General features: G+C 40.1%; 1 protein-coding gene across 11 annotated transcripts in view; it reads left to right on the top strand.

The window, feature by feature from the left end:
• atp2b2 (ATPase plasma membrane Ca2+ transporting 2) overlaps nucleotides 1-13,736 on the top strand; it is a 97,618-nt gene that overhangs the window by 71,748 nt on the left and 12,134 nt on the right. For all 11 annotated transcript variants that reach the window (XM_063911400.1, XM_063911402.1, XM_063911404.1 and 8 more), the window contains 4 exons: nucleotides 374-588; nucleotides 699-941; nucleotides 8,798-9,039; nucleotides 10,064-10,298. In XM_063911400.1, coding sequence (XP_063767470.1) covers nucleotides 374-588; nucleotides 699-941; nucleotides 8,798-9,039; nucleotides 10,064-10,298 — 935 coding nt within the window. The remainder of the gene's footprint in view (nucleotides 1-373; nucleotides 589-698; nucleotides 942-8,797; nucleotides 9,040-10,063; nucleotides 10,299-13,736) is intronic.

Below are 13,736 nucleotides of genomic sequence, written 5' to 3'. Positions count from 1 at the left end.
GAGAGATAAGTGGTTATTGTAAGGGTCTGTCCAATCGTGTCCCCTGTGGAAATGACCAAAAGGGAGTATACACAGCATTATAGCACCACCTAGCTAAATCAAATCAAACTGTGCCAGCATGCACCAAACTGTGACTCTGATTTTATGGTGTGTCAGTAGTAAGCGCTACTACTGCAACTTTCAGTGTTCTGTGTTCCGACTGGAACCTTTTAAGGGTTCTCCCCATGTCTTGCACAGGTGATCTGTTGATCCCCTTATACCACACATAGGAGGAGGTTTTCCGAATCTTCAAACTGATGAATTTCTACACATGAAAAACATGAACTGACTCAGATTCTGTTTTCAGCTGATAACCTTTTGTATCCTTTTCCAGGTTTGCTCATGTCAGCTGTCACCGTCATCATCCTGGTCCTGTACTTTGCCATTGACAACTTTGTGCTGCAGAAGCTGCCTTGGTTGCCAGAGTGCACCCCCATCTATGTCCAGTACTTTGTCAAGTTCTTCATCATTGGTGTGACTGTGTTGGTGGTGGCCGTGCCGGAGGGGCTGCCTCTGGCTGTCACCATCTCCCTGGCCTACTCTGTGAAGGTGAGCAAGAATTTCACTTAGAGAGTAAGAGAAAGACAAACTCTGCCTGAATATTTTAGAGCTGTTTAAATGCAACACATCATGATCATCATGTTGTTGCCTTCCTACAGAAAATGATGAAAGACAACAATCTGGTGCGTCACCTGGATGCATGTGAAACGATGGGCAATGCGACGGCCATCTGCTCCGACAAGACAGGCACACTGACCACCAACCGCATGACGGTCGTGCAGTGTTACATCGGAGATGTGCACTACAAAGAAGTACCAGATCCTGGAGCTCTGCCAAACAAATCAATGGACTTACTGATCAATTCCATCTCCCTCAACAGCGCCTACACCACCAAGATACTGGTAAGCAATATGTGATGGTTGCCTTGTTATGGATACTTCAGAGGACTTTGCTCTCTAGGAGCAGCATGAATGTCAAGTTAGGGACATGACCATACTGTGTCTGTCCACACAGTATTCCATATGCACTGAAACACCACAACACCACATCTAGCACTTTCTCTACACCTCTAACCTTATTTAGTTAATACTCAGGAAGCTGCATGATGTCAGCTCCCTCTGTGTGAGTGGTGAAACCATTTGATACGCCCTGAAACAGTAAGACAGTTCTGCAGTGTGTTCTGCTTCTGGAAGCAGGCAGACTGTGTCCTTGACTACTGCTTTAGATTCATCAGGCATTCATTCACTCAACTTGTCACCTTGAGAACATTGTGTAATTTTTCCTCATCTGATATTCTCAGCACAACAGACTGTAATGTAATCCGATCTCTCTAAGTGCTGGAGATGCGTCTTGTTAAAAGTGAATTCAGCGAAGAGATTCTTAAATGCAATAAGAGATGAATGTATGGATTGACAGATAGATACATATCTAAACTCACCTGAACCAAAACGCGCATTTCTGCCACGTCTGTGTGTCACTATCCTTGTAAACCACATCAGAGTCGATTCAATGATAGCCGACCAACTTACCAATGCCCTAATTTAACTTGCATAGTGAATGAGCTGAGCATGCGGGACATCTGCGATAGGAGGATCACACAGATTTCATTTCATACCCCTCAAGGCACGATCACAGCCTCGGTGTAAACAGAGTGTTGATCGCCGTTCTTTACAATGGAGAGCTACACATTCGGGCCTGCTCTAGCTTTAACACAGGTTGCTTTGAACAGCAGTATATACCTTAAACTTTTTGAAGGTGTACAAGTTGCATAATTATGTGTCTTTCAGGATTTTTGGTACGTGTGAACAGTTATTTAGAACAAAAATCTTCTTCACTGACATAGCCCCTATTATATTTATATAAATGACTGACACATTGTTATGCCCTACTTTTGTTGAACTAACAGAGCCTTGTTTGGCCATTTCTTGTCAAAGCCATGTATAATCTGACCACCCACCGCATATGCTTCAGTTTCCATCTTCAGTCAATATACAGTACAAAGTCCTTTGAATGAACTTTGATACAATATCTTGGAGATATCAATATTTAGAAAACTACATTTATTAAAAAATATGAATATAATAAGGTCAATTTCATTACTCCATCCACATGGATGCAGATGCACTTCACATTGTTTTACATGCTGCTGCAACAATAACATTTTCCAATTTGGGATCAATAAAGCACATCTTATCTTATGCAGCACAAATGCATTATCTTTCAGTGTTAACAAAAGTACAACTTTTTTTCGTGTCCGCCCTCTACATTGGATCGACTCCAAAATGTGATGGGTTCTTGCTTGGCCGAATCCACTACGATTAATGACTGGCTAGTTTTATTTTTGGAATCCTACTGAGCCAAAAACATAACCTCTATATCCACGGTAATACGGCACATGATATTTACTGTAAGTACAAGTGAAGATAATAAATGAGAATGGTAGCCAAGAGAAAAGATGCAGCAACACATTTCAATAATTGAAAGTCAGTGAATGCTTGCTAAAGCTACATCAGCATTTACTGAGAGCTCTTTTTAGAAAGAAAGAAAAGAAACAAGATAGCAAGATAGAGAAGGACAGAAGTAATTAAGGACTGAACTAATAAAGCTGGATGCAAAAAGGAGCATATCTGAAGAATATTTAGTACATCTCCCTTCCGCCACCCCCACTCCCTCGAGGCCACTCCAGCTCTGCAGTACGCTGGCTGGTGTGGTCTTATATAAGAGGCCAATCCTGTGGGATGCCAGGATGGCTATGGAAGTCTTTGATGGCCACCACACAAAGACACAAAGGCAAAGAGGCAGGCTTTGATACCCGTATCAGTTCCCCTACTGCCTCTCTAGCTTTATCATACAGCCAATGGTATGGCTCTCCTTCTTCAGTCAGCACATAGCAACTCTAAAGTGGAGAAGCGTCGTCCTTGAGGAAGAAATTCACACACATTTACTCAATGAACCCATGCACACATACAGTATAACCACTTATACAGTACAGTATATGCACATGCTCCTATATACTGTACTCATGTGCACGTCCATTTATTGTATATTCTGTCAAAGGATGCGTGCACACATGCATACAAATTAGCACACCAGTTTGCCTTGCATGTCTCTTGCAGGCAAGTCAAGCGTGCTGCTGGGGGATTTGTGATAACCATTCAGTGACGTCAATATATGGACGTCATTTTCACCGTAATATGCATCACCTCCAGTGGCAAGAGCCTCATACAAGCAATCTCCCCATTGAATTAGCCATACTTTGATTCTCCTGCTTCTCTTTCAACTTTCAGTTCACTTTCATAATTTTTACATTATGTATGAGACATATTATATGGGTCTATAAATACCAAGTTTGATTAAATGAAGTTAATCTAATGAATAACTGTAATGATATGTACGTTTTGGTTAAAGGATGTTAAATAGAAACAGTAATGCCATTATAAAATATGTAAACAGACATTGGAAATTTGATTTGAAAACCTAAGTCATAGGTTTAAAGGTACAGAGACATTTGCAGATGCAAACACAGACACACATCTGTCATATCAGGCATACTCCCACTGAAGGAGGCACTCCGCTCACAGGTGTATGTTCTTGCAGCACGGTGTTGAGCATGGCAGTGAGTGTCCTTGGAGCTCAATGTCATGTGTCTTCAACCACCTGTTCAGGTCATTGTTCAGGGACAAAAGAGTTGGAGGATACACACATGCAGACAGTTAATGCACACACACATACACACACACACACACACACACACACACACACACACACACACACACACACACACACACACACACACACACACACACACACACACACACACACACACACACACAGAGATGGTTTCAATTGTGAGGTAAACTGTAGGTGCAAATGCACAGTTGGTCAGTATGAAGATACATCTGAATGTTCTGATGTTGAAACGTAGATAATAGTGAAACTAATTTCAGTTCATGTTAAATGGGAGAAAACTCCATCTAACGCTCTTCGATGGGCAATTTAGTGGGGTCCTACTATAATTGGTTTGGCTCGCAAGGCTTTTGTCATCTGGAGGTTGCGTGCTTGTTTGCACAGCATGGAGGAGAGATGAGAGTGTCTTGGATGTCTTTGGCTTGAAGCACTGCAGTGTCCCCATGGAATAGTTTTGGACACAGAGACAGAGATTCAGCGGAGGAAGCAGAGACATCTTCAGCTGAGTTATGTCCTTCTCTTGTTCTCTCTTTCTGTGTTCAGCACTTGCTTACAGACGTGACAGTGTTGCTGAGATGGCAGTGAAAGAGAGGTCGTCATCACATTAGAATGACAATGCTTTGATGTGTCAGAGGCACGAAGCTCAATGGGCTCCCTGCGTTTCCCTCACACATGACATGATAGATTGAATGCTTTCAGTTACTGCGTTTCCATTTTTTTCTAGAACAGTAAATATTAAATACATAGCAGTAAAACAAAATGAGCTGGCTTTAGTATTAAAGCTTTATTTATTTACCTGTAAAGTGTCTTTGACCACCGGGAAAAGCAGTATAGTATAGAGATCTCCAAGGCTTGATTTATGATTACTAGTTGAACCTATAGTGACTACACCTCCTAGAATTACCCTAAATGGACTGATTTTCAAAAAGATATTTGTGAAATTAATCGTCTAGGCAGAGCCAAAGCCACAGGCATAGTATTAAAATATAATAAAGTTGTACAAGAAGGGAAATGAGATGCATGCCCCTTCTTCTTATTTTTTTTCAAAAAATAGAATCCCTGCAGTAGAAGGGCAAATAAAGGACATGACCAGAATCAAGTGGAAAATAAATCAAAGCAACTGGAAGGGAGGGGCAAAGCCAGGATATGTGGAAAAAATAGCATGAAAGAAGATAGGAAAATTATACAAGAAGACACGAGAGAAACCACACTCGCGTGACGATTGTCCTCATCATGGACTGCAAGGCTGTATTGCTGCCCTCCAGCATGCCTCCAGGCCTTAGCCCAGTTGGCTGGTACGGTCATGAGGAGAGATAGAATCTCACCAACTCCTACATGCAAGAGGGATCGAGGAAGAACACGAGGCATGGGGCGGGGGGGGATACCGCCTTGTAGGATACTGTAGAGACTGGTAGTACGGTAAAGGAGTAAGTCATCCATAGAGGAAGAATGGTAGGGATATAAGGGGATTAGAGAAGAAAAGACAGGATGTAAAGTATAAAATGAGCGACAGAAGGAACAACACTGAGTAGTTAAAGGGTGGGGTTGATTGTGAAGAGAAGAGGAAGAAAATGGAAGATCAGGGGAAGGAACAGGAGGGATGGATTAAGGAGAGCCCCAGGTGGAAGAGGAAGTAAAGTTGCCAGCTCTCCCTTTGGCATATGTCCTTGCCTGCGGGTGCACCCAAGGACCAGAGAGAGGGCAGCTGGTCCTTAGCCACGTCCAGGCCGGGATGTGCCAAACATGGCTCCGTTATGCCAATGTTGGGCAGCGGATGCCAGAAACTGTGCTTGTGCGTAGGAACTCGCGTCAGGCTATACCTTTGTGGGATTTCAGAGCATTAAGGGCAACGTTATTTCGGCCATTTATTTATTTCCTTCTGCTAGCAACAATGAGTCGGGAACTTATAGTAAACAAGTGGAATTACTGAGGACCTATTGACCAGATTACACTCCTTTTAAGTAAAAAGTGACGACTTCCAAATGCCAAATTAGCATCTTTCGATATGCAAACACCTCTTATATACTAAAGTTTCATGTAACCATAATCATTTAAAACTGCACTACGCCCTGCATGGTTTTCAGCGGGTCATTTAGTCATTTAGCGTGATGTTTTCCTGTTGCTGGGAGCCTGTTCTCCAAACACTTAGTGGACAGTGCAGATGACAACATTTGTTTCAACCCCTCATTAGCCGATGACAGGCAGCGTCTTCCTGATGCGATCAGTGGTCATTAGGAAAAGGCATTCATTCCGTTATTTACCGCAAACTCGGTATAAAGTATTTATACTCTTGTCTGTGTATGTGAGACACACAGCAGAACAGGGACAGTGCACTGATTGTGTTTTAATGATTAATGAGATTTTAGATGACTTTTCTCTCCAACCCTCTTCTTTTTAACATCTGGCTCACAGCAGCTGCAGTTAAAGGTTCACGTATAATGTGCCTGAGCCTGAATGGATCAATGTTTCTTGTTTCCAAATAAAATGTTGGTTCAATATATTGAGCTACTTAAGCAAACATTGAGAGCAGACATATCACTCACTAGAGAGATGGTTTGAGCTCTTCCAGAAGTTAGCAACATTCAAAGCAATTTAACTTAAATAACACAGAAAAGTGAAACCATGACGTTGTTTTTATTAATAACTAAAAACAAATGTGGCTCAAAGGATTTTCCAACCTTAACATTATAGAGTAGGACACTTTCTTTTGACCCTCAGTTCAAATAATAGATTGCTTTGCAGTAACAATTTATTATGTAATGAAAGGAATTATATTTGAGTCTTTGCCAGGCACATAAACACTTTATAAGCATTCTCTATCAAAACTTGTTAGCAGCTGGACAAGAGCGGCCATTCAAAGGAGAGTGTGAGAGTCCACCAATCCCAACAAGTCATTACTGTTACTAACTACACTGTCACTAAAACATCTTTCTCAACACTTTTCCCAAGTGCCAAGTAAAGAAAGAAAGCGCAAGAATGTAAAATTAAAAACCTTGAAAATGTCAAGCCATCCTTTTAAATCTAATCTTGGTCGGAGGGTTGTTGAGAGGCAGAACAGAACAGAACAGACCTGCAGTCAATCTATTTTGGGGCAAATAGCACAGACTGAAGGTGTCTGCTTAGCAGCAAGTCAGACGCATTATGTTCAAAGTGCTTTAGACATTCTGTGTTGTGTGTGTGTGTACGCGTAGGTGAGTGTGTGTGTACGTATAGGTGTGTGTTTGTTAGAGTACCTAGTTGTTGTGCGTACTATAGTCACTATATAACACAACTTCACAAAGACTAGGTTTCAGCTTCGGGCCGGTTAATAGGGATCCAAATGAACATAAATAGTGAAATAACAGTTACCCTTATTGGCTGTTTTTCACTTTGACAATTCATTTGATTAATGTCTATTCATTTCTTTCATGTCGCAAAAGTTGTGTTCTTTTCCTTTTATGCTAGAAAAACAATTTCATCGAGCAATTTTAACAGAAAATAACCTATGAACTATTTTCATTTTCATTTTTCAGGCACAAGTTCTATGTGTGACTGGTTTCTGTAGGGGGGTGGGAGGAAGTTCACACATTGCTATTAGTTTTGTCTCATTAGCAGGAATACAGAACATCTCAAACAAAATAAATAATTTATTTATAAATTCTTTATAACTTGTATTTCTATTTGACTTAACAATTTACAGTGAGTGACTAAATGGTGTGAAGTGCAAGACATACTAATGAATATGGGACTGGGGAAAGATGAAAAGGGAGACATAGAAAGATTGGAGGACATGTGTGAAGTGAGATGAGTGAAAATCCTGTAAGAGAATCTGAGCCAAAGAGTAAGAAGTGTTGGGAGAGAAAGGGAGAGAGAGAGAGAGCACCCTCTCTTTTCCCAAGTCTCTCCTCACAAGTATGCTTTGCCCAGTGTTGCCATGGCAACGCTGAGTCTTCCGCACGCTGACCACTCACATACTGTAGAGAGTGTGAAGGGAAATTGCACATACATACACACACATACACACACACACACACACACACACACACACACACACACACACACACACACACACACACACACACACACACACACACACACACACTGTAGCACTTGAACAGCCACGTGCACAGATAATGCAAACATCACCTACAGTAAAAGCTTCTACAGTCGGCTCATGACAAACACTCTCAGGCTCTGAGGGGTACAAAAAGGCTCCACTGACCCACATGAAAATGTTCCTTTAACGCATTATTTGATCATCAACATAGGATTGATAATTACATGAATGTTTGTTTATCCAAAATTACAAATATTCTCTTTTTCCAGATTTTATTATTGCTGCTTTCCTTGATTTCTACGACAGTAAAAATAAATGTATTAGGGTTTTGAAATGTGAGTTAAACAGAACAAGAAAATAGTTTTTTTTAATTGTTTCTGTGATATTGTGATGGCTTTTTATTTTAACATAGTTTTTTGTAAATAATGAATCAAGACAATAATCAGTGTGTATATTCCTAATGGTAAGAATATTGATCAGAACAAGATCTTCATTAAAAAAACATTCTGCTTTATCTATTTTCCACAATCCATCTAGTCGTCTTGAAATGAAGATACTGCCATGTTTACTGAACCAGTGAAATCCATTAGCAATCTACAATTACAGATTGCAATGGGTTGAGCCATATGCCTGAAATAAGAAAATCCACATCTGATTCCATGTACCACCCTCCCACACAGAGCAACCCTTCACCTGCTGGCTGGTTAATTATCACTAGCAGCTATTTCAAGCTCTACATTGGTTGCACTGCGCTGAACAAAAAGAGAATTTCATTGATTGAATAGATCACTGAACAGACAGTATGGCATTTATATTTTCCATATCAGAAACACTACCAAAATATTGATGGAATGCAATCATAACTATATGCATGAAAGTGCACAGCTGATGGGTAAAACAATCGTAAAATACATTAAAATCATCAAAGTATAATAACATGTTATGTGAAATACAACCAATGGCAGAAAATAATATTTATTACAGCAAATATTTGACTATATTTTAATCAAACATCCGAAAATCTTTCCTCTACAGCCCCCAGATAAGGAAGGCGGTCTGCCGAAGCAGGTTGGCAACAAGACAGAGTGCGGCCTGCTGGGATTTGTCTTGGACCTGAAGCGGGATTACCAGCCAATCAGAAATCAGATCCCAGAAGAGAAGCTTTACAAAGTCTACACCTTCAACTCTGTCAGGAAGTCCATGAGCACTGTCATCAAATTGCCTGATGGGAGCTTCCGCATGTACAGCAAGGGAGCCTCAGAGATCGTCCTCAAAAAGTGAGTCTGGTTTAGTGATTGAATGAGATTATTCTGATAGCTGCACATAACCTTGTTCTACATTAATATGCTGCAATAGTATTAAAAAAAGTGATGATTTTTTCAATGTTGTTACCAAGTGTACAGCTAATCCACTTTGAGTGCATAATGTATTAATGGTATGCACATGCTCCAGGGATTGAGAGTGGGCTGAGTTTCCACTGGAAGGTCACACAATGTTGACATTTTACACAACATAACACAATTGTAATAAGTTGCATTTAAAGTAAGGATTGTAAAAATGTTACATACATACAGATACATCTGCTTAATTTGAGGGGTTGTAAAAACATGTGTGCCCCAAATGACAAAAGTCCTAAAATAACTTTGGAGCAAATTACAGTTAATTTGCTAATGGCATACCAGAAAACCCGTATTCATTCCCGCTGTGGGACAAATAAAGGATGTTAGATTCTGATTATAGCAGGTGAATTTAATCCTTAACAATTTGGGAATTGCCTTTATTGCTGCCTTGCCGAGCAGAAGATAACTCTATTAATACTCGTCTCATATCTTTCAATTAAATATGAAGTAACATCAAGCAGCCAGTTCATTTAGCCTAGCATAAAGTGGTGAATGGAAGTTTTCACACTAAGTCAGATATAATGCAGTAATTAGTTAGCTTTAGAGGAACCAGTAGGTGTATTTTGGTAAATCAAGGCTGGCTGTTGCTTTATGCTAAGCTAAGGCTGTCTGTAGCTTGGTATTGAAAGCAAAGATATGAAAAGACAGTAAACATCTGTTGCTTCTTGGCAAAAAAAAAATCGGATTTTTTTTTTAACCAAAAATGTGAAACTATTCCTTTGAGTGGTCATAATTGTCTAAATGTGGGATGATCATTCGGACCAAAAGGTTTTCTTGTTCATTTAAAGTCACAGTGCATTGGCATTTAGAACTGTCGTATGTTGGGTTCTTTTCACATAATTCTTCCAAAGTTACAGAACAGAATTCAATATAACCTCAACTGTTGCCATCCTAATCACAGATGCAGCCATATCCTGAGCGAGGTAGGGGAGTCGAGGGTTTTCCGTCCACGGGACAAGGACGAGATGGTGAAGAAGGTGATCGAGCCCATGGCGTGTGATGGCCTGAGGACCATCTGCGTGGCGTATCGTGACTTCCCCGGTGATCCCGAGCCCGACTGGGAAGACGAGAACAGCATCCTCAATGATCTCACCGCCATCTGTGTAGTTGGGATAGAGGACCCTGTCAGGCCGGAGGTAGGAGGGTGTGAGATATTTGGGTGACATTCCATATTGATCTTAAACACCAAACATGGCTATTGTGAGTTATTATGAGCAATAAGTGCAGGATCAGAGTGTGCACCAGCTAGATAGGCAGGTAGGGGAATGACATGATGAGACGGGGTTATACAAATCTTGCGACAGCCACAGAAACTTACTTGTTGTTTTTATTTTTAAATATTCTGTTGAAGGCAAACTATTTGAATAAGTGTTGCATCAAGTGAAGTGGAAAGAAAAGGAGTAATGTAATTGGGGGAATATCGGATGGAAAGAGTGTACCGCGGGAAACTGACTTCACTTGACAGCTCCTGTGCAGGTACAGGGAAGCAGGAAGCTAACTGACTACTGCATTATTCAACTTCCTTTCATCCTTTTTTTTCCATCCCCCATCTCGCTCTCTAACAAGGGCTCTCATTCAACCTCACTCCAACATGTTTTTCTGTTTCCAACTCTCTCTGTATTGTACGGTTTGACTTTCAACTTTCTCTGGTTCATGTCTTTTTTCTCTGCACCTACCTTCCTCTATCCACCCCTTTATCTCGTTTTCTGTCTGAGGCAGAGTTCTGTAAAGTTATGAAAAGATCTAGATAAAATAAATAAATGCAAAAAGAAGACCATAATCCTCCAATGAACAAGCAAAGCATTTTAAGGAACAACTATGACAACTAAGCAGAAACCCTTTTTGCATTACAGTATATAAGGTTGGAGGAGTGGAGATGAATATAAAATACACCATTTTATGATGAAAATAATAAATAAATAATTAAAAACTCAGAAATATGCAGGAAAAAGCTGAATTTTGCCAATTAGATCTGCAGTAATGCAGATGTCTGATGCAACATCTGATATTTATTCATTCACACCTTATGTGTTAATATACTCCCTTGCCTTGCCCCAGCCTGGCAGTTTGCAGCTTTCCACTTTTCCTCCTCTTAGTATCCAACATTTTTAATAACTGATGTTGAGAAGCATTGCACTGCTCACTCCCATAACATCTTTCCAGGTCTCTGAGTAAGGCTGGCTAATATTGGAAAAGAGATGATTTACGTTTTGCTGCAAAGGTCACACAGAGTGGGAAAGATGTTTTTGGTTTTGTTTTATTAGTCTCGAATTCTTTTAATAAAAAGCTGCTCTGTAGGGTTGCCACCAGAGAGACAAGAGGGAAGAGAAAAGAAGGAGAAGAGGGAGAGATGCCCAAGAAACATAAACAGATTCAAAATCAGATTCATGTCAGAGAGATGTCGGGCTGCGGGAGATGGGTAAGTGGAGAAAAGGAGGGGAGTGTAACCAATCCATATTAGAGACATGAGAGGCTTGTTTTTCAGTTTCACCTTCTAGCCTCCTCCATCGAGCCAGATTGTATTTTTAATAAGCCTCCACTCTCCTCCTCTCCACCTCCTCATTCGGATCACCAGTCAACTAGAGCAGTGGGAATCCAAAGAAAAAAAGAGTGAAACAGACAGCAGGGATGACAGATAGGCAGACGGGAACTTGATATCTTGATAACAATGACTTGGTGAGAGCAGGGAAGGCAGAGCTTAATAACTTGCTCCACTTGCCACAATATTTACTGCCAGATCTTCCTTATTTTAACTGACTTCTAATGGATGATTGGAGCTTCCTTTTATTGTTATCGTTGAAAATCTACTATTTAAATGCTCAACACAACCATAAATACTGAGTATAATAAGCCTATGTGATTGTTTGTGAGCTATTGTTGTCAATATCTGGAGAAAAAAATAATAACTCCCTTGACGACCTCCTCATGGGAAGATTGGTGGAAAATGATATCCAGAATTTTTATTTTTGTCTTATCCATTCTATAAAATACATTTGACTTAGTTGTTGTTTTTCAAGTCGCCTTTTGCTATAATCTCACCAAAAGTCCTTGTAGTTTTCATTTTACTGGTGTCCGTTGAAATGTCAATACTTCAGAGCAGTTCAATTAGTTGTCCATTTGAAGTTTATGCTAAACTTTTAACTAAAACTAGAAAAAATTTACACATTATTTTACTGAAACTCACCGCTGCTTACTCCAAAAAGCTATTTTAGTGTGATATGACTAGTATCGTATATCCTACGTAGGCAAACTTTAGGAAAATGCTGCTTTGTAACTGACATTACTGAGTCAACTATAGATTTTTCTCCACATATAATATATAGGAGTTTTAATACCACATATGGCAGCAGTAGAGCAAAGGTTGCTAGTTTTAAACAATGAGAAGATTTGTGTCTAAGGCAGTTAGTTAAAATAACATTAACATGTTCCCTATCTTATTTGACTCAATTAGACTAGATGGTAAGTTTAGCAATGTTTAGTCTAGCTGGGTAATGGGCGTAGTATTTGTGATGGCAGGAGAATTTGGTGCAGCTTCCTGAGTATCCGACTCAGCCTACATTGATTACAGTGGCAGCCAGGAGAGCGGCTAGCCCCGAGGGGGGAAGAGTCTGAGGAGTGTCAGCTGGAAGCAGGGTTAGAGTAAAGGGCAGAGAATCGCCCACAGATGTCCTGAACAAAGCAAAATGAACAGAAAAAATAATATACTGTACAAGCAGAGGACCGGCTTGATGATTGAGAGCAATTATTCTTGTATGAATCTATAATGTTACCTACCTATTGAGCCTTTGGAGCTACATGTGTACTTAATGAGCCGTATATTATCATAATGAGATGTGAAATCAGACGCAGAATAAGACTGTTTCTATTTGTTTAACCTCCAGCTCTGTAAAGACCTGCCCTCCTCCACTCTATACATCTACTTTCTATTACGCTCTCTATAAATTAACACTTTTATAAGCAGATTGATTTGGCAGTTTATTATGCAACATATTTACACATTGCGGTGGAGGATTCATTTAGTCCTCACTCTTTTGTTGCCCTTTACATGTGTGTGTTTGTGAGCACACAATGGTCTTGTGGGTAATTTGTGTATGTGCCATATGCCCAAAGGAGGCAAAGATAGATGGAGTCCTGGGCCTGTGTGTATGTTCACATGGATGTGAGTTGCTGTTGCTGTATGTGCACACATTTGTTTTTGTGTGTGTGGGTTTGGAGCGCAGCGCTCGCCCACACTGACCTTTGTCAGGAAGAAGATGTTTCTGAATTAATACTCTGCTTTTGCTTGCTGGTTATACCACAGATCAATCTTGTAGATACAGTCACTTCTTCCCTTCTATTCGACTCATGTTTGAAGGGAAAAGAGAGATGGATTAAAACGTTGCGTTGTTTGATATATTCATTAAAAAAATTGACAAAGGCAGATGGACATTGTAACGACTGAAGAATCAGAATTCTGATAAAATAAAACTTTAATGGGAGTCAAAAAGATAGCTGAATTGTTTCTTTTGATATGCTCTTAAAGCTACTATAATCACGATGTTACAGTAACAATGAATGATTACTTGTATTTGAAA

Source organism: Eleginops maclovinus, chromosome 20, assembly GCF_036324505.1.
Source record: "Eleginops maclovinus isolate JMC-PN-2008 ecotype Puerto Natales chromosome 20, JC_Emac_rtc_rv5, whole genome shotgun sequence".
NCBI classification, from domain to species: Eukaryota; Metazoa; Chordata; class Actinopteri; order Perciformes; family Eleginopidae; genus Eleginops; species Eleginops maclovinus.
The sequence above is the reverse complement of the archived record's forward strand: the minus strand, read 5'-3'. Positions and strand labels throughout refer to the sequence as shown.